An 18,460-nucleotide genomic window follows, 5' to 3' on the forward strand; every position below is an offset into this window, starting at 1 on the left:
GTTAGTGGAAACGGACAAATCCAGTGCTCAAGAATGGCGAAAGACGGCCTCCTCATAAATAAACCGACCAGCCCAACCGAGGCTTAGGCTCCAGCTTACCGGCTTCCTATGGCAGCAGCCCTTTTTTTTTGGAAAGGAGCGGGAGTTAAGCGTGTGCCGAGCCACTGGCGCTCCGCGAGCACGAGAGCTCAGGGGAGCGCGGGAAGCCAGGCGGAGGCCGACCTGACATGTTCGTGCGGAGCTAAGCTTCACCTGACCCTGGGAGTTTGACTTCAGGGTGTGGTGCCGCAGCAAACCTACAGCAACACCCGCCCGGGAAGGCGCAGCTCGGGAATTGCGACAGGCAGACCACAGCGGAAAGCTCGCGCTGGGGCTTCAGCAGCCCGGGGTCGCCCCTCCGCCCTGAAGTAGAAGGCGGCCTTGGGGAGGGTGTGTGTGTGAATCTTAAAAATGTGGCGCAGGGCTGAGCCCGTTTCTTTCCCCCCCACTCCTCTGCCGCCCTGTTCATTAACTAAACTATGGAAAGAACTGCCTTCTTTCAGACCTGGTGCATTCCCGAAGTGTTGGGCCACAATGCTCGTCATTCCTGGCCGAAACAGCCAGCGCGTGTGGCTGAAGTAGAAGGGGGCACCAAGGCGAGAGGAGACGTTTAGGTGAGGCAGAGCAAAGCTGATCTCGAGGCCAAAAGCTCTTGATAAACCTTCACCTAATTGAGAAGCAGCCCTGACTTCCTACTTACCCGTATTTCCCGGCATATAAGACTTTAACCCATGAAAATCATCTCAAAAGTTGGGGGTCGTCTTATATGCCCAGTCGTTTTATACGCCGGAAAATACGGTATTATTGGAATTATAGTTTAAAAAGAGAACAAGCAGCATGGAGAGGAATGTTAAAATGCAAGTGAGTCTGACAATAGATATATCTAAACTTCGTCTCATAGGAATTACAAGAAGAATCTAATCTCAAAATTTATTGTTTATCTTTCTATTTTACTAATAAAAGGTTCTCAGAGTGATTGGTTTAAATAGATCACTGTCCCCCAAAGTAACTTGTATTGTTTAGCAAATAACGTATATATTTTTAAAAATGTTTTTATTTTTAATAATCAAATTTGTACGGCACCCATATCATATAAAGGTTCTCTATGCAGTGTACAGCAATCCAGTAAATGTGTAAACAGTCCAATAAAAGATAAGTACACCTTTTAAATTTATATGCCAGCCATCTTTTTGTCAAGCAACTCTGGGCACCTTACAACATCATCAAATCAAACATGAAAAAAATTAAAAATATTAAATGAACAAAGATTAAATTTAAAACCAGAATACAGTGGGGTGGGGTGGGATCTTTTTCCTAGTGCACTAATTATTTCTACTATGACCAATCAGTGGAGCCAGGTTTTGAGATTCTTATGGAAGGGTCAAGAGTGGAGGCAGATTTTATCTCAACAAACATGGTGTTCTAGAGGGCAGAAGCCATGGTAGAAAAAGGCCCTTCTCTTGGACCCAACCATCCAGAATTCCTTGACTAACAGGATCTGCAGCATGTCCCTTCTTTTGGCACCAGTGGATAGACCAATCCTGTTAGGGTGAGATGCTTTCTTAGGTATCCTGGACTCAACCATTAACATCATTAATGCAGATGATATGCTAATAGTTTTTTTGTAAAAGTGATTTATTTTCCATGCTTTAAAGGCAATAATTTTTTAAGTAAATCTAACTGATTATGAATACAGTATAGTTTTTTTTCTAATTCACAACCTGTTAGCAGCCTTGCTATGTTGCCTTCCCTATAAATCTCAACACTGGTATTTTGGGAAGTTAATTATTATTTGAATAGCTCACTGTTGTTAAAATTTAAAGGATGTGAAGCTATATTACTTGGAATCAGTTTGCTGATTTATTAATGCAATATTGTAACTGTGACCAGCTCTGTTTTTAGCCCTTCTACCTATTTTTAAGTACTGAATGTGCTTAGGGTTGAATATTAGTAGAGTGACCAGCTCCACTGTAGAGTTACAGCTGCTTCCTTCTGGCAAATATTTCATTTCCAACCCCTGTCCCCTCAATTATTTTGCTTGTCTTCTTTTTTTATGATTTCTGAGTATATGATATAGAATGCCAGAATAATGTTGTTTTTTAAAACCTTCTGTCTCTGATTTTGGTTGAGTGCTATAGTGCTAATCAAAAATCTGAATACATGTACACACATTTTTTAAAAAGTAGAATTCACAATTAATTTCCTGAATGTATTAAATTCATGTGAACACTGCTGCCTGTCTATATGCACTACTAAGTTCTCACATTTTGTCCCGAAGGTGCTTTTTCAAGAGGTAACTAGACTTTTTTTTCTTTGAAGACGGGGATGAGACATAGGGCGGAGGTACAAAAACTATCCATATGGTGTAGTAACAACAACTTGCACCTAAACATTGGCAAGACGAAAGAGATGGTGTTAGACTTCCGGAGAAAAAAGGAGGAACCTGCCCCACTTTACATGGGGGAGGACTGTGTGGAGAGAGTTTCCTCCTTTAAATTTCTGGGAGTCTACCTCTGTGAATATCTGACCTGGAAAGTTAACACAACCCAGGTGGCTAGAAAGGCCCAACAGAGGCTTCACTTTCTTAGGGTCTTGCGGAAGAACAGGGTAGAACAACGGATAATGACCCTCTTTTACCGGTCTATAGAGAGCGTCCTCTTGTATGGTATTGTGGTTTGGTATGCTGGTCTGACAGCCGCGGACAGGAAAGTATTACAGTGGGGAGTGAGCACAGCACAGGACACTGTGGGCTGTTCCCTGACACCACTGGATGACATCGCCAGGGCTCGTTGCCTTGGAAGAGTGAGGAAGATTCTCAGGGATGACTCACACCCTGGACGGTATCTCTTTACTCTCCTACCATCCGGTAGGAGATATAGGAGTATAGTCAGCCGTACCAACAGGCTGAAAAACAGCTTTTATCCGTGGGCTGTTAGGCTTTTAAATGGGACATAATCTCTGTGAACTTATGCAGAATTGACTTGGGAGGCCGGTGTGTGGTGTAGTTGGTTCACATGGTATGGTAGGATGGAGGGTTTGTTGTCACTGTGTGTTGGGGGGAGAGAGCACGGGGGGAGGCTCAGCTAATCTCAATGTACAAATGTTGTACTTCAGAACAATAAAGGTTTATTATTTGCTTCTCATCCTGAAGAAGAAGTGAAGAAGCTTTTTAGATGAGAAGCAAAACACCTTTAAAGAAAAACAAGAAAGACCAGTTGCCTCCCGAAAAAGTACCTTTGGGACAACCATGACCCGAATGACTGAGTATCTCCACAGACATTCTCACATTTTGATTGATATTAAAAAATTTTCAGGCTATTATTTTAAAACCTGTGGTTTATAGCATTATTATTTACTTGCAATTAAAATTAGTTTTAGATCATTATGATCATAAATGAAACAAACTTGTGTACTGGAAAACCCTTCAATGTCTCCCCTTATATTCTTATAAATTGTAATAACCCAAGAAGTTGTTTAAATGCAAGCCACTTTCTGCTATTTTTTTTTTAATCCATGCATGAGAAGTTTTGAAAATTGTTCTGAATTTTATCCAACCTTCTATTCTATATGCAAAATGTAAAAATGTTGAAAAGGAATTGTAAATTGTAAAAAAAGGATTTATTGGATAAGCATGGTCCCCAAATAGAAAAGCTTGGACTTAACTATCTATGTCTTTGAAATGATTAATTTTTATTTACCATAACACAGCACACAGTATTTGTGCTGGCATTTCAAATTCTCTCTCTTTGATGAGCATGAATTATACCATCTTATGGATCTTGGGAGGAGATTTAAAAGGGGGAAAATCTTAGTCCTATGGAATGAAAGAAGGAACAGTTATTTCATGCACAGTTAATGCTATAGAGGCATCCATATTTAGACCCTCAACATTTGTTTAAGAATTAGTCCTTAATAGAGGAGCTGCCAAGGATTTTCATTTAATGACATCATTCCATATTATCTATCCACCTCTCTTCTTCATTATAAAATGTAATTTAGTTTGCATTATATTCAGCATGATTCTGTTGGATGCAGAAAACTCCTTTTTATCAACTGTGTTTAATAAGCTATAAAACTGAAATTATGGGACTTCTGGTTAGGTGTCACGGCGTGATAGGCGTAAGAAGATGAGGCTCCATGTCCACATTTGATTTTGCCCTGCTGGGGACCCTAAAAAGGGTCGGAAGTCACCCCGGAGAGGTTACAAAGAAGGAGGGGACCCTCGATCACAGAGGGGCGGAAGCCCTCCAAACTGTCAGGTAAAAGACTGGCTACACTTCTGTGACCAGTCAGAAACTGCTGACAACCGAAGAAAATAAGCACTAACAAGCAACTTTTGAGCAACATGGATGGAACTGGGTGAGACTTTATCCTCTTTTTATGATTTTAAGACTTTTTCCTGGAATAAAACCACCTAAAGCAAAGAATTGTCCCCGATGATAAAGGGAAGGGGAATTTCCATCCCATTCCCTCAGGAAAAGAAAACTAATTGCTTGGGGGAAAACAGAGATAAATACAAGATTAATTTGGAATCAATACAGATATATAACTTTGAAATTTGGGGATTAAAATTATTTTTGAGACTTTTGTAGAAAAAAGACTTGAAAAGTTTGTAATATAAGTTTGGATTTAAAAAGCTGGAAGATGGCATTAATGATATCTAGTGGAGAGCTACAATTTATTAATAAAGGAACTTGGCTTGAACCCCAGACTCAGATAAGACTGGTTGTCCTTGGAAACTTTCACTTTTGCAGACTGCAGCTGGGAAAAGGGGAAAAAAACTCTTGGGCTACTTATCTGTGATGGGGACTCTTGTTATTAGTTGCGAAATCTTGTCCGACCCATCACGACCCCATGGACAATGTTCCTCCAGGCCTTCCTGTCATCTACCAGAGTCCATTTAGGCTCACGCCTACTGCTTCAGTGACTCCATGCAGCCACCTCATTCTCTGTCGTCCCCTTCTATTGCCCTCAACCTTTCCCAGCATTAGGCTCTTCTCCAGTGAGTCCTTCGTTCTCATTAGGTGGCCAAAGTATTTGAGTTTCAACTTCAGGATCTGGCCTTGTAAAGAGCAGTCTGGGTTAATCTCTAGGACTGACTGGTTTTATCTCCTTGCAGTCGAAGGGACTCGCAGGAATCTTCTCCAGCACCATAGTTCAAAGGCTTCAATTCTTTGGCACTCAGCCTTTCTTATGATCCATCTTTCACAGCCATACATTGCAATTGGGAAGACCATAGCCTTGACTATACACACTTTTGTTGGCAGGGTGATGTCTCTGCTTTTTAGTGTGCTGTCTAGATTTGCCATGGCTTTCCTTCCCAGGAGCAAACATCTTTTAATTTCTTGGCTGCAGTCCCCATCTGCAGTGATCTTGGAGCTCAGGAAAATAAAATCTGTCACTACCTCCATTTCTTCCCCATCTATTTGCCAGGAATTGAGAGGGCCGGATGCCATGATCTTGGTTTTCTTAATGTTTAGTTTCAACCTAACTTTTACATTCTCCTTCTTCACTCATAACAAGAGGTTCTTTAGTTCCTCTTCAACTTCTGCCATTATAGTGCTATCATCTGCATATCTTAGGTTGTTGATATTTCTCCCGGCAATCTTAATTCCAATTTTTGATTCATCTAGCCCTACCTTTCTCATGATGTGCTCTGCATATAAGTTAAATAGGCAGGGCGACAGTATACAGCCTTGCCAGACTCCTTTCCCAATTTTGAACCAATCAGTGGCTCCGTGTCCAGTTCTCACTGTTGCTTCTTGACCTGCCTGTAGGTTTCTCAAGAGACAAATAAGATGGTCTGGTACTCCCATCTCTTTAAGAACTTGCCAATAGCAAGTTTGTTGTGATCCACACAATCAAAGGCTTTAGCATAGTCAATGAAGCAGAAGTAGATGTTTTTCTGGAACTCCCTAGCTTTCTCCATGATCCAGCGTATGTTGGCAATTTGATCTCTAGTTCCTCTGCCTCTTCGAAATCCTGCCTGTACTTCTGGTAGTTCTCGATTCACATACTGATGGAGTCTAGCTTGTAGGATTTTAAGCATAACTTTACTAGCATGTGAAATGAGTGCAATGGTGCGATAGTTTGAACATTCTTTGGCACTGCCTTTCTTTGGAATTGGAATGTAAACTAATCTTTTCCAATCCTGTGGCCACTGTTGAGTTTTCCAAATTTGCTGGCAAATTGAGTGAAGCACTTTTACTGCATCGTCTTTTAAGATTTTGAATAGCTCAGCTGAAATATTGTCACCTCCACTAGCTTTGTTGTTGCTCAGCTTTCCTAAGGCCCACTTCGCTCCACATTCTAGGATGTCTGGCTCGAGGTCAGTGACCACCTCATCGTGGTTATCAGGGACGTTAAGCTCATTTTTGTATAGTTCTTATGTGTTCCAATATCTCAGGGGCTGCCACAAAGAAGAGGGAGTCAAGCTATTCTCCAAAGCGCCCGAAGGCAGGACAAGAAGCAACGGATGGAAACTAATCAAAGAGAGAAGCAATCTAGAACTAACGAGAAACTTCCTCACAGAACAATTAACCAGTGGAACAACCTGCCTCCAGAAGCTGTGAATTCCCAGCTCCAACACTGGGAAGTTTTTAAGAAAACACTGGACAGCCATTTGTCTGAAATGGTATAGGGTTTCCTGCCTGAGCAGGGAGTTGGACTAGATGACCTCCAGGGTCCCTTCCAACTTTACTACTACGATTATGACTACTGTGATATTAAATGGTTTGCCTTGGATTCGAACCGAGATCATTCTGTTATTTTGGGATTGTATCCCAATATTGCTATACCTATTCTTTTATTGACTATTAAGGCTACTCCATTTCTTCTGAGGGATTCTTGCCCGCAGTAGTATACCTGATGGTCATCTGAAGTAAATTCACCCATTCCTGTCCATTTTAGTTTGCTGATTCCTAAGATGTCGATGTTCAGTCTTGTCATCTCTTGTTTGACTACGTCCAGCTTTCCTTGATTCATGGATCTTACATTCCATGTTCCTATAGAGAAAAAATCTTTACAGCATCAGACTTTCCTTTCACCACCAGATACATCCACAGCTGAACGTCCTTTCGGCTTTGGCCCAGTCGCTTCATTCTTTCTGGCGCTACTAGTACTAGCCCTCTGCACTTCCCCAGTAGCATATTGGACACCTTCCGACCTGAGGGGCTCATCTTCCAGCGTCATATTCTTTTTTCCTTTTGGTACTGTTCCTTCTCCAGTGGATCATGTTTTCTCAGAACTCTCTGCTATGACCTGTCCGTCTTGGGTGGCCCTGCACGGCATAGCTCATAGCTTCATTGAATTACTCAAGCCCCATCGCCACAACAAGGCAGTAATCCGTGAAGGGGATGGGGACCCTATTGGACTATAAAGACTATATACAAAATGAGTGTTTCATACTTAGCCTTAAATGATAAAAAAATCATCTTTAACCCCTGTCTCTGAAGTTTCCACTTGATATACCAACAAGAAAATGTTAATGAATCTCAGAAAGAAATTCTTTCTATGTTGAAATCCCACAGACAATTGTTTTATTTCATGATGAGACTAAAAATAACGCAAATGAGATAAAAGAACAATTTTCTAATCTAAACTTACAAATCCAGACAATGACTACAAAGAAGGAACTAGAAAACAGAAAGAAAATTAGAAGAAACGGATCCAAAAATGGAGACCTAAAGCAAGGAATTAACAGACACAGACAAATGAAAAATAAGAAGATGTGGTGGTAACACTGGAAATGGAAAAGATCTTACTTGTCAAGATCTCAGAACATATTTGAGGATAAGGAAGAAGAGCTGATCGGATGATAAAGTTGTTGGGAGAAAAGCTGAATATTGATAAACAAGAAATGAAAAGAAAAACTGAAGGAGAAAGATGGAGGCTTTTTAATGAATTTAAATGGGTTGAGCATTCTTCCAAAAATACTTCAATCAAATTCTCTTCCTCATTCCAAGCAATATATACAAAAACAGAAGAATTACTTGATGATTCAAATGTACTGACTTGGAAAGTTATTTGGCAAAGGAAGAAAGCTAGAGTAAGACTGAAGAAAATAGAGGTTTTGACCTATTAGATGGGATATTATACTATTAAACAGTTGTCTGAATATGGTTTAAAAATAGATAACTGTTATAAATAAAAGTATTATTACAATTAGAAGGATAGGATTTGTAACTAGAATATTATATTGTTGTGAGATGGGAAATATGAAAATTCTAAAAGAGTTTGAATAAGGGAAGCCTTTGGTTACCAAAATATAATTTATTATGAGAAAATTATAAGCCATAGCTACAAAAACATTTTTATTTTATCAAGGATTTGAAACGGGCTATAAATTCCTTGGCCATTTTCTTATGATAAGTCTCATTAAGTATTAGGATATGTAAGCCTAAGCAGATATCAAAAAATTATACTTAATAATTTATTTTATACTTTATATGTGACTTGTGTGTGTGTGTTTGTGTGTGTATTAGTCTGGCTTTGAAAACTACTTTGGAAAGTCAACTAAAAAGTAGTTTACAGGCCTTTCTAAATAAATAAATATATCTGGCTGATAGCCAAATTGATTTTTATTAAGCAAAGCCATCAGTCCATTTACCCTCTTTATGGCTGAAGAAAGTATTGGAAATAGCCAGTTTGACCATCAAATTACAGAAATAAGATATAGAGAGGCATCCCTTCCTGGCTGGTCTATGCAGCTAGGGAGAGGACACAAGGCTGGCTCCAGGCGGTTATATCTGCTTCTTTGAGTGAGGGTTATTTCCCCACCGTCTTGAAGGAGGCGGTGGTGAGACCTCTCCTCAAGAAGCCTGCCTTGGACCCAGCTGTATTGAACAACTTTCGTCCAGTCTCCAACCTTTGCTTTCTTGCGAAGGTTGTTGAGAGTGTGGTGGCACATCAGCTCCCTCTGGTCCTGGATGAAGCGGATTATTTGGACCCTTACCAATCGGGTTTCAGGCCCGGGTACAGCACGGAGACGGCATTGGTCGCTCTGGTGAATGATCTCTGGAGGGCTCGGGATAGGGGATATTCCTCTGTCCTAGTCCTATTAGACCTCTCGGCGGCTTTCGATACCATCGACCATGGTATCTTGCTGTGGCGTCTCAGGGGATTGGGAGTGGGAGGCACAGTTCTTCAGTGGTTCTCCTCCTATCTCCTGGGACGCTCGCAGTCGGTGTTGGCAGGGGGGCAGAGATCGGCCCCTAGGTCTCTCGTTTGTGGAGTTCCTCAGGGGTCGGTTCTCTCGCCTCTCCTGTTCAACATCTACATGAAACCGCTGGGTGAGATCATTCGTGGTTTTGGAGTTGGGTATCATCAATACGCCGATGATACCCAACTTTTCATTTCGACCCCAAACCACCCCAGTGATGCCCTTGCTGTGATGTCCCGTTGCCTGGAGGCGGTTCGGGTCTGGATGGGGAGGAACAGACTTCAACTCAACCCTGACAAGACTGAGTGGCTGTACATTCCGGCATCCCGGGACATTCAAAATGTTCCATCGCTTTCTATGGGGGGTGAACTCTTACCCCCCGTGGATAGGGCTCGCAACTTGGGAGTCCTCCTAGATTCATGACTTACCCTGGAAGATCATATAGTGGCCGTGACTAGGGGGGCTTTCGCCCAGGTTCGCCTGGTGCGCCAGTTGCGGCCCTATCTGGACCGGGATGCCCTGTGTACGGTCACTCATGCGCTCGTGACCTCTCGCCTAGACTATTGTAATGCTCTCTACATGGGGCTTCCTTTGAAGACCACTCGGAGGCTCCAACTGGTACAGAATGCGGCCGCGAAAGTGTCTTGGGAGTTTCCCGGTACTCCCATGTTACACCTTTGCTCCGCGAGCTGCATTGGTTACCAGTTGTCTTCCGGGTGAGGTTCAAAGTCTTGGTTATGATCTTTAAGTCCTTACATGGCATGGGTCCGGGATACCTCGAGGACCACCTGCTGCCGGCGTCAACTCCCCTCCGCCCTGTGCGTGCCCACAGAGAGGGCCTCCTCAGGGTGCCTCCGGTCAGGGAATGTCGACTGGTGGCCCCCAGGGGGAGGGCCTTCTCTGTGGGTGCTCCGGCATTATGGAACCAACTGCCGGTTGAGCTCCGGATGGCATCGGACCTCTGATCCTTCCGTCGCGGGCTGAAGACCCACTTGTTTGAGTTAGCTGGTCTGGCCTGATGGGGAATATGGGTTTTTAATTGGTTTTTATTATCCTATTATTGTTGTATTTTAATTGGGCATGGTTTAATTCTCTTTTAATTTTTGTATAGCTATTTATATATGCCCTGTGAACCGCCCTGAGTCCCTAGGGAGAAGGGCGGTATAGAAATCAAATAAAATGAAATGAAAATGAAATGAAATCCCTGGGGGAAATTGTCCAACTTATATTAGATTTTATCTTTGAGTCTATTGAACTCAAAGTCAATAAACAGTCCCTTTCTGTTAGGTTGAAGGTTTTCATCCTGCTTTTCACAATTGGATCAAATGATAGATTGCTTACCAACTTTCAGATAATTGGTTCCATTCTTAAATAATTGCAGTTCTTACTCTTTGGATGATTTTTAATGTTCAGTTAGAATTTATCTAAATGTAATTTAAATCCAATGTTCTGTATTCTACATTTGGGATGATGATAAAGAGATCTTAATCTTTTTTTCATGAACATCCTTTCAAGTTCTTGAGGAGTGCTATCTTTCAGCTTTTCTTTCTTAGGTAAAATATTCCCACTCCTGTCAAACTCAGCAGGACTTAATTTGTAGTCCTCAAACATCCCCGTTCCTCTTCCTGAATATAATACAGGTGGTCTTAAATTTTGATATCCAGAACTGGATATAATACTTGAGGTGGGGATTAAAGGAATAAAGCAGTAATTCCTGTGCTTTGGAAACTATACTTTTATTGATGCAATTAAAATTGTTTACTTTTTTTAGCTACTTCACACTCCTAACTCATAATCATTTAGTAATCAACTACAAGGTATTTTTAAGTACTACTACCAAGCCAGGTATTACTTATGTATTTCATTTCTATTTTTTAAGTGCATAACTTTCCATTTCTCTCTCTATAAATCTTTTGTTTTCAGTCTGTGTCCTTAACAAGATTGGTTTGGTTCTTATTATGTTTTCCAGAATATTAGGTGTCCTATCCTATTTTGTGTCATCTGCAGCACTTTCTCTTTCCAAGTCATTAATAGAAGCTTTTTAAGAATACAGAATCCATATCTCAATACCTCTCTCTATTCCAATCGTAATTCTAGAATTTATTGTAGTATCTGCATTCCTTCCTTTTTTATTTATATTTATTGAGAGTTTTACATACAGAAGAAGTCAAATCTAAAGGTGAAAAAAAGAAATAGGTGCAATAAAGGAAAGTTATGAAATATCCTAACAGAAAGTCCCAACCTTCTCTCCAACAAATAATTATAATCTTATAGTCCTCCTTCTCTTTTAGACCTTGCAGAAATCCCTTCAACCTGTCACTTTGTCCACATATTGTTCAATCCTCAAACCCATGAATCATGTCATTTGTTTCTTTCGCCAAATCTTTAGGTAGGTAGTCCTTGATTTATAACAGTTTGTTTAGTAATTGTTTGAAGTTGCATCACTGAAAAATGTGATTTATGACTATTTTTCATACGACTGTTGCAGCATTCCTCAGGTCACATGATCAAATTCAGATGCTTGGCAACTGGTTCATATTTAGGACGGTGATCACATTATGTGACCTTCTTAGAAAAGTCAACGGGAAAGATACTAAGATTCATTTATTATCCATGATATTAACAATAACTGCAATGACTCACTTAACAACTCTGGCAAGAAAGGTTGTAAAATGCGGCAGAATTCACTTAACAATTGTGTTGCTTAATTTTGTGTTCCATTGTGGTGGCAAGCCAAGGACTATCTGTATAAAGTTTCCAGTCTTTCAAAAAAAATTGTCTTTTGTTTTCTCTTGCTTTCCCCATTTTTAAATTATTTGCTCTGTTTTAGTGATTCACTTCTTTATTATTTGTCCAGAATTTCTTCAAAGTAATAAATTAAATTTTGATTAGATAATTCAGTATCCTGGCTCAGGAGATTTTAACTCAAAGACAATAGACAACCCCTGGCCATCTTTCTATTAGGTTCAAGGTTTTCATCCTGTTTTTTCACAATTGTTTTTTACAAAAGAGAAAGATAAAACATGAGCTGAGTAGTTCTGAATTATTAATAGTTCTCCAATTGTTTAGGGAAAGCAATTTCCTATCTTTTTCACTGATCCTTTTAAAACCAGATTCTAAGATTGACAGTAAGGTCTTATGTGTTTCATGGCTACCACCTAGATCGACCCCCTTAAAACTGGCCAGATGTGACATTTTATTTTTCTACACAACACAGCATTTCAGTGCACACTTCTTTGAGAATAAAGTCCACTGAATTTAGTGGGACATTTGAGAAGATATCCATATTAGTAATAACTATCAAGTGGCACATCTGCATGTAATTTCACTCTGCAGCAAAAATAGATAATCTAACCTCTTCCTCCAGTATTTTGGACTGTCAGTTTCCATCAGCTCTAACTGTAACATGTTAGATTTCTATGTGAAAATCTGGAGACCATCAGGTTGCCTATATCTTAGAAGTTGATAAAGAAGGAGCTATCACAAAAATGAGGTTGGATTTTGGAAGTATGGCTTCCTTTTACACACCCTGTATCATTTAGTATAAAAACAAATTATAATAACTACTTTAGTATATATTTCTGTCTAGTGTATTCATTATAATAAAACAGCAAAACATAATTCAAATAAATAAATGCCACAAATCAAGTTACTCAGATCTATTTTGTGTATGTTTTTATGTAGTTGTGAAAGAGGAGAGTAAGTATAAGAGAAGAAGGCTGAAGTAAGAAATTCAGAAAATGCAGATTCTTAATTATAGGAGCAAAGAGAAACTATCTTTAGCAATTATTCTTCTGTCTACCAGTCCACTGTGCTCTCCAGGTTTTGGAGATATGGGCCAGAATCAATACAGTATTTATAAGAGTCCAAGCAAAACTAGGCAAGACATAGGAGCTTTTTCAATTATGTTTATCGTTTCAGTAGTGGTGAATATCTGTAGCTCATATGTAGCATGAGGTTAAAGGTTCATTCTTCGAGCTTGTGGGTTGGTTTCTGAACATTTCATTGAAGATGTTACCTAGCCTGGTAACAAAACATTTAGAAACCCAATCCACAAACTTGGAGAACAAACCTTCCCCCTCATTTCTAAGTATTTATAATGTTTGAATCAAAGCAATGCTGAATTGTGTTTGTATGTAAAGGGTAATCAGATAATCTTGCTAAACATAATAATTGAAAATTGCGCTTAAAATGCCATTCCCTTTAAGAAGCAAAATTAATAACAGTCTATTTCTTGGTCAACTTAATTGCTATATCTTTTATATTTTACAGGTCTTCTGCCACAGCTCCTGGGGGTAGCTCCAGAAAAGGCCATAAAGCTTACTGTAAGTTCAGAGCAAAATATTCTTAATGTATTGTATTCAGTTTCCAGTAGAAAGAATTATTATGATTAATGCTTAAAGTGTGCATTGGGTATATTTTGCTTGGGCAAAAGTATACTTATACATTTCTTACATGTTTTGTTTTCCTTTATTTTGTATTTTAGATGAGAATCTTTCATATGGTAATTTCAGATTAAAAGTTTGATTCAGGACCTTTACACACTTATTTTTTTAAAAGCAGAAAGCTTTATTGCTACTTTTTACTTTATTTCCTATTTAACTAGAATATTACAAAAAAAGAGACTCGTTAAGATATTAATTAACTTGCCAATAAATAGCAGTTCAAATATTAAATTGTAATAGCTTAATTAATTTTCTTTTTAACATTTTAATTCTACAAAATATCCAAAATATATTTTCAGAAAGCATTGTTCAAACTGACTAGTAGCATATTTTTTGAAGTATAATGTGTGAATATAGAGCTTATTTTTTTTGTATATACACCATCTAATATTTGAATTCTTCTTGTTCTATAAATCTGTTCCAAGGTGAGTTAAACCCACCCAGGGACACAGACACAGTTGCTGATAAGCTTACATTTTATACTTTAAAAATATATTGAAATTTTAAATATAAAAGTTTGTATATGTTTATTTGAATTTTTTTTTGTTTTTTTAGGTAAATGATTTTGTGAGAGACAAATTTAGGCACAGAGATGGTTCTGTCCCTTTTCCAGCAGAAATTCTTGCTGGAGGCTGCGTAAGTATTCTATTTCTCTTTCACCATGATATTAAAGAAACACAATTATAAATCAAACCACAAACATTAGGATTTAATTTGAACTGATAAATAGTCAAACCGTTAGTTCTTAAATTAATAAGAACATGGCAGCAATTTAATATTGGAAGAGAACAGTTTTGGTGTTTTTAAAATCTCTGGTTTAATAATTATTTTGTGTTGGAGGATTGCTTGGCATTTTGAAGTCTAAATGGTTATAAATTTAGTTACTTAACCACTGTACTTATCTAAAAGCTGGTTTAGTACAGTATTGATCTTGTTTCCTTTTCTTCTTTCCATTTTTCACTTATATTCTAAGTTTTTATGCTCTAAATCTGACTTGCTATAAAGGCCACAAATTATAGAAGTAACCTTGTTCTATCATTGATAGTTTTTATAATATTAATTTAAGCACTTCATTGTTTCTAATGTAAAGTATAGCTAAAATATTTTATATACATTCTGCCTTGCTTTCATAAAGTACACTCATAAAGTGTACTTTAAAAAACAACTAGTCATTCATTCTGTGAATGCAGTATTTCTGCTGATCAGTTTTGCCACAGCAGTTCCTATCATGATAACGTGCAATATTGGGGGGAGGGGTGTTGATTTTTATTTTGTTTGAGCAATTATAAATCCATTTTGCATGAAATGAACTCTTGTTAAAGATAATGACATTTTAAAGACAGAGTGCTTTTCATTTAACTCACTTTGATCAGTGGATAGGAGAGAGTTGGTGGAGCTCCAGCTCACTGGTAAATTTCTGCTGTCATAAGAATGATGAGGTCATTCTTTTAAATCAGTTAAATTCCTGATGAAAACAATGTAGAAATACAAAGCCAATTGCACCAAACTCTAAAATAACAGAAATTTGTACATTCTTTCTTCCAAAAAGCACACTACATAGGTAATTGTGCAACTATATTTATTCAGTGTTGTGTAAATAGGAGAGACCTAGTTGCTTTTTGCGATTCACCCAAGATAAAGAGATGCTGTGTTTGATCAATGACCTGTCATGTACTGCCAGATAGCTTACCTGCTCTGTAATTGAAGAAGTATTTAAGGGAGGGGCATTTTAAAGTTTGTTTTAATTATAGAGTTTTCAATTTATAAGCAGAATTAATTAAAATAAAATAAAATACTAAATTATGTAGAATAAAAGTTATCAGATGACCAAAACCCAGGTAACATTAAAATATTATTAGAGTATTTTATTTTTTTGTACATTTACCTTCATTGTGGTAGCCTGTCCACTGGATTTATTTTTCCTAAATAAGCAAGTGTTATGTATTCTGTTCTATGTAAGTTATGTCCGGAAGAGGAGCAAACTCTTTGAAAACCATGTTTACTAGTACTCTCTGCTGGCATTTTCCTCTAAAATTAATTATGTGATTCTTCATAATTTCCTGGCAGTAGATGTTTGACGGCAAACAGCCCAAGGCTTCCTTTGAACTGAAGTGTTTAAATAAAGATCAGCGCCAGGTAGATAGGACGAGCCTTATGTTGTCTCTCTGTGGGTGGTCTTGTTTCATTATGTTTTGGTATCTTTTTCAAAGCTGGATACACAGAATTGAGATAGCTAGATCCTGCATAATGTATTTCTTTCTGCTTGTTCTAAATTAGTTTCTCCAATCTGATGGCATAAAGATATACTGGACACCAGCTTTCATAATTTCCCATGAACAAAGGTTGTGTCCATGCTATTGAGTTGCAAGAAATGTAGGGCACCCGGTTAGGAAAGGCTGTTGTAAGACAAGCTTAAGAAATGTGCCTGATGATTGGTCTGTATATAGAGATCCTGATTTTGTCAAAGGAATTATTGTTTTAGAAAGGTTCTTGCGGAGCTATGTGTTGGAAGATGAGGATATATTTTTCTTAAATTTCCTTAATATTTTTAAAAAAAATCCCAGATAAGATGAGATGATGATGATGATATGGTGGTTGTGGTTCAAATATTTTTCTTAAGATTCAATTTTGTCATCTGAAAGAAAGGAAGAAAATTATTAAAGTATATTCTGTCCTGGTTAATTTCCAGCACCTAGCATGGTCCTTGTTCACCTGGGTAAAAATAGATCTGAGATGAGTAAATTATGATCTTCAAATTATGTCTCACCATATTGTTTATGGGAGACATTCAGATGAAATCTCTCCAGTATAGGTTCCATCTTCCTTAGGGCACACAAGCCCTACAGCTACTTCAGGGTAGTACCTCAGTGAGTTAGGATGTAGAGGAGGAAGAGGAGGATGCTCAACAATGTGAAATAACAGCTGCCAGTTCTTTAGCTGGAGTTGGCCTTCATATACATCAAGTTCTTTCCAATAATTTAGGATATTGTATGGCCTTTTATCAACTGGAGCCATCAAAGATTTTTTGGTATGGTACCCAGTGTGCTGCTAATCATTGGGATTACCATGGTTAATTTAATGCTAACTTCAATTTTTAGATCTTGGTATTTTGTTATCTTTTCCAGTTTGTCTATTCTACTATCCACTGGTTATTATTTTCAATATGTCAGTTAATCTTAAAGATCCACATTATCGAGGAAAGAGAGCAAATTACTTTATTGAATCTGTGTAATTATTTCTCATCTTTAAGGTTATTAAAAATAATTGCTGTGTATTTTTAAAGTTTTATTTAATATACTACTGTAAGTTTTAAACTGCTTGGTAACCTGGTTACATCATTAGACATATGATAGGTTGGTCTGGATTTTCTGTATATTCTTTGGAACTTCCAACATGAAGTTCCTAATTCTCTTCTATCAGGGTTTTTAGGCTGCCTAAAGTTGGTATGAGAAAGGACTGGACAAAGAGTGTGTGAGGAGGGAAGTTTACAGTTTTAATTTTTACTTTTAGGTTTTTACAACTCTCCATTCAGAATTGATTTGGTGGTGTAATTGCATTTCATGATTTAAATATAGCCATTCTTTATCTGTGTTGTAGATAAATGGATTGAACAATATTCCTGATGTAATTGCCTCTCTTGAAATCTCTCTGGCTTTAGGAACCAAATTATACCCTAGCATTACTTACTTCAGAAATCTTAAGGAACTAAAGGCCAGTCTGATTAGGAATGTTGTAAAAGAAATTGGGAATCAGCACAGTACTTATTCTTATATTTGCATCTGTTATCTAAATAACTATATATAACCTCCCTGGAGATTGACTATATTTTATCACCATCAGCTTTGGACCACTGTTAAAGAGCAGAAGCCCCTCAGGATAAGCTGAGATTGTATTTAATTATGTCATAGTGGTCAAATAAGAAAAAAGACTCAGTGATAAAGCATACACTTTGTAGGTTTAAAGTTTAAAGTTCCATTATGTCTTCAGTAATTGTTCAACAGATAGATGAAAATAAAAGTGAAAACCAATATCTTAAGTTCTGTGTTGCCTGGCTATCTTGTATATAAACTTCTTCAATAAAAATTACTTTTATTGCAGATCAAATATGTTATAAATAATCATATATCACGTATGATATTTCTATCAAATTGAAACTGCAAATATAACATTTCTATATAATATCCTGTAAGAAGCACTGCAGAATAATATGTTGTGTAACCTGTTTCTCCAGTACTGCTTCCATTTAGTGTGGAATTGCCATGTTTTGTGAGTACATGGTAGTTCATACAACAGTGTCATATGAATATTCCACATTATTCTCATAGCAACGTTGGGAGATACTTGAGAATTACGTGCCTCCACGTTATATTTCAACTCCCAATCTTCATTATTGAATTGCTGAGATTCTGTGACAAAACAATGAATAGAGATCAAAACAAGAATATTAAACCTCTTGAAAATATAACATTCTGATCTTTAGAAAGTCTGATTATTTGACTATTTCATAAAGACTCACAGGGAGACATGAAGTGACTATTTATCTAGACAATTAATTGAATGAATTTTTCTAATGTTTGATTCCTAATATTTATATAGTTGCTTTATAACATTGAATTTAATCTTAAATTTCTTATCCATTTATTTTACTCTAAATTACATATTTAGATAGATACCTGTCATTTAGAATTGGCTGATTGAAGTAATAAGCTCTGTAAATGATTACATTTTGAGTTGTAATATTCTGAAGATTAAATTTTTTTAATATTTGTGGTGGCTTTATTCCCTTGGAAAGTTTTGTCCTTATTCAAGCCTTAAC

General features: G+C 37.7%; 1 protein-coding gene across 1 annotated transcript in view; it reads left to right on the top strand.

Annotated features, from left to right (window-relative positions):
* SLC25A13 (solute carrier family 25 member 13) overlaps positions 1 to 18,460 on the top strand; it is a 153,744-nt gene that overhangs the window by 106,142 nt on the left and 29,142 nt on the right. Inside the window, exons 12-13 of the mRNA XM_083376358.1 lie at positions 13,472 to 13,524; positions 14,200 to 14,280. Coding sequence (XP_083232484.1) covers positions 13,472 to 13,524; positions 14,200 to 14,280 — 134 coding nt within the window. The remainder of the gene's footprint in view (positions 1 to 13,471; positions 13,525 to 14,199; positions 14,281 to 18,460) is intronic.

Source organism: Vipera ursinii (assembly GCF_947247035.1).
Source record: "Vipera ursinii genome assembly, chromosome: Z".
NCBI lineage: Eukaryota > Metazoa > Chordata > Lepidosauria > Squamata > Viperidae > Vipera > Vipera ursinii.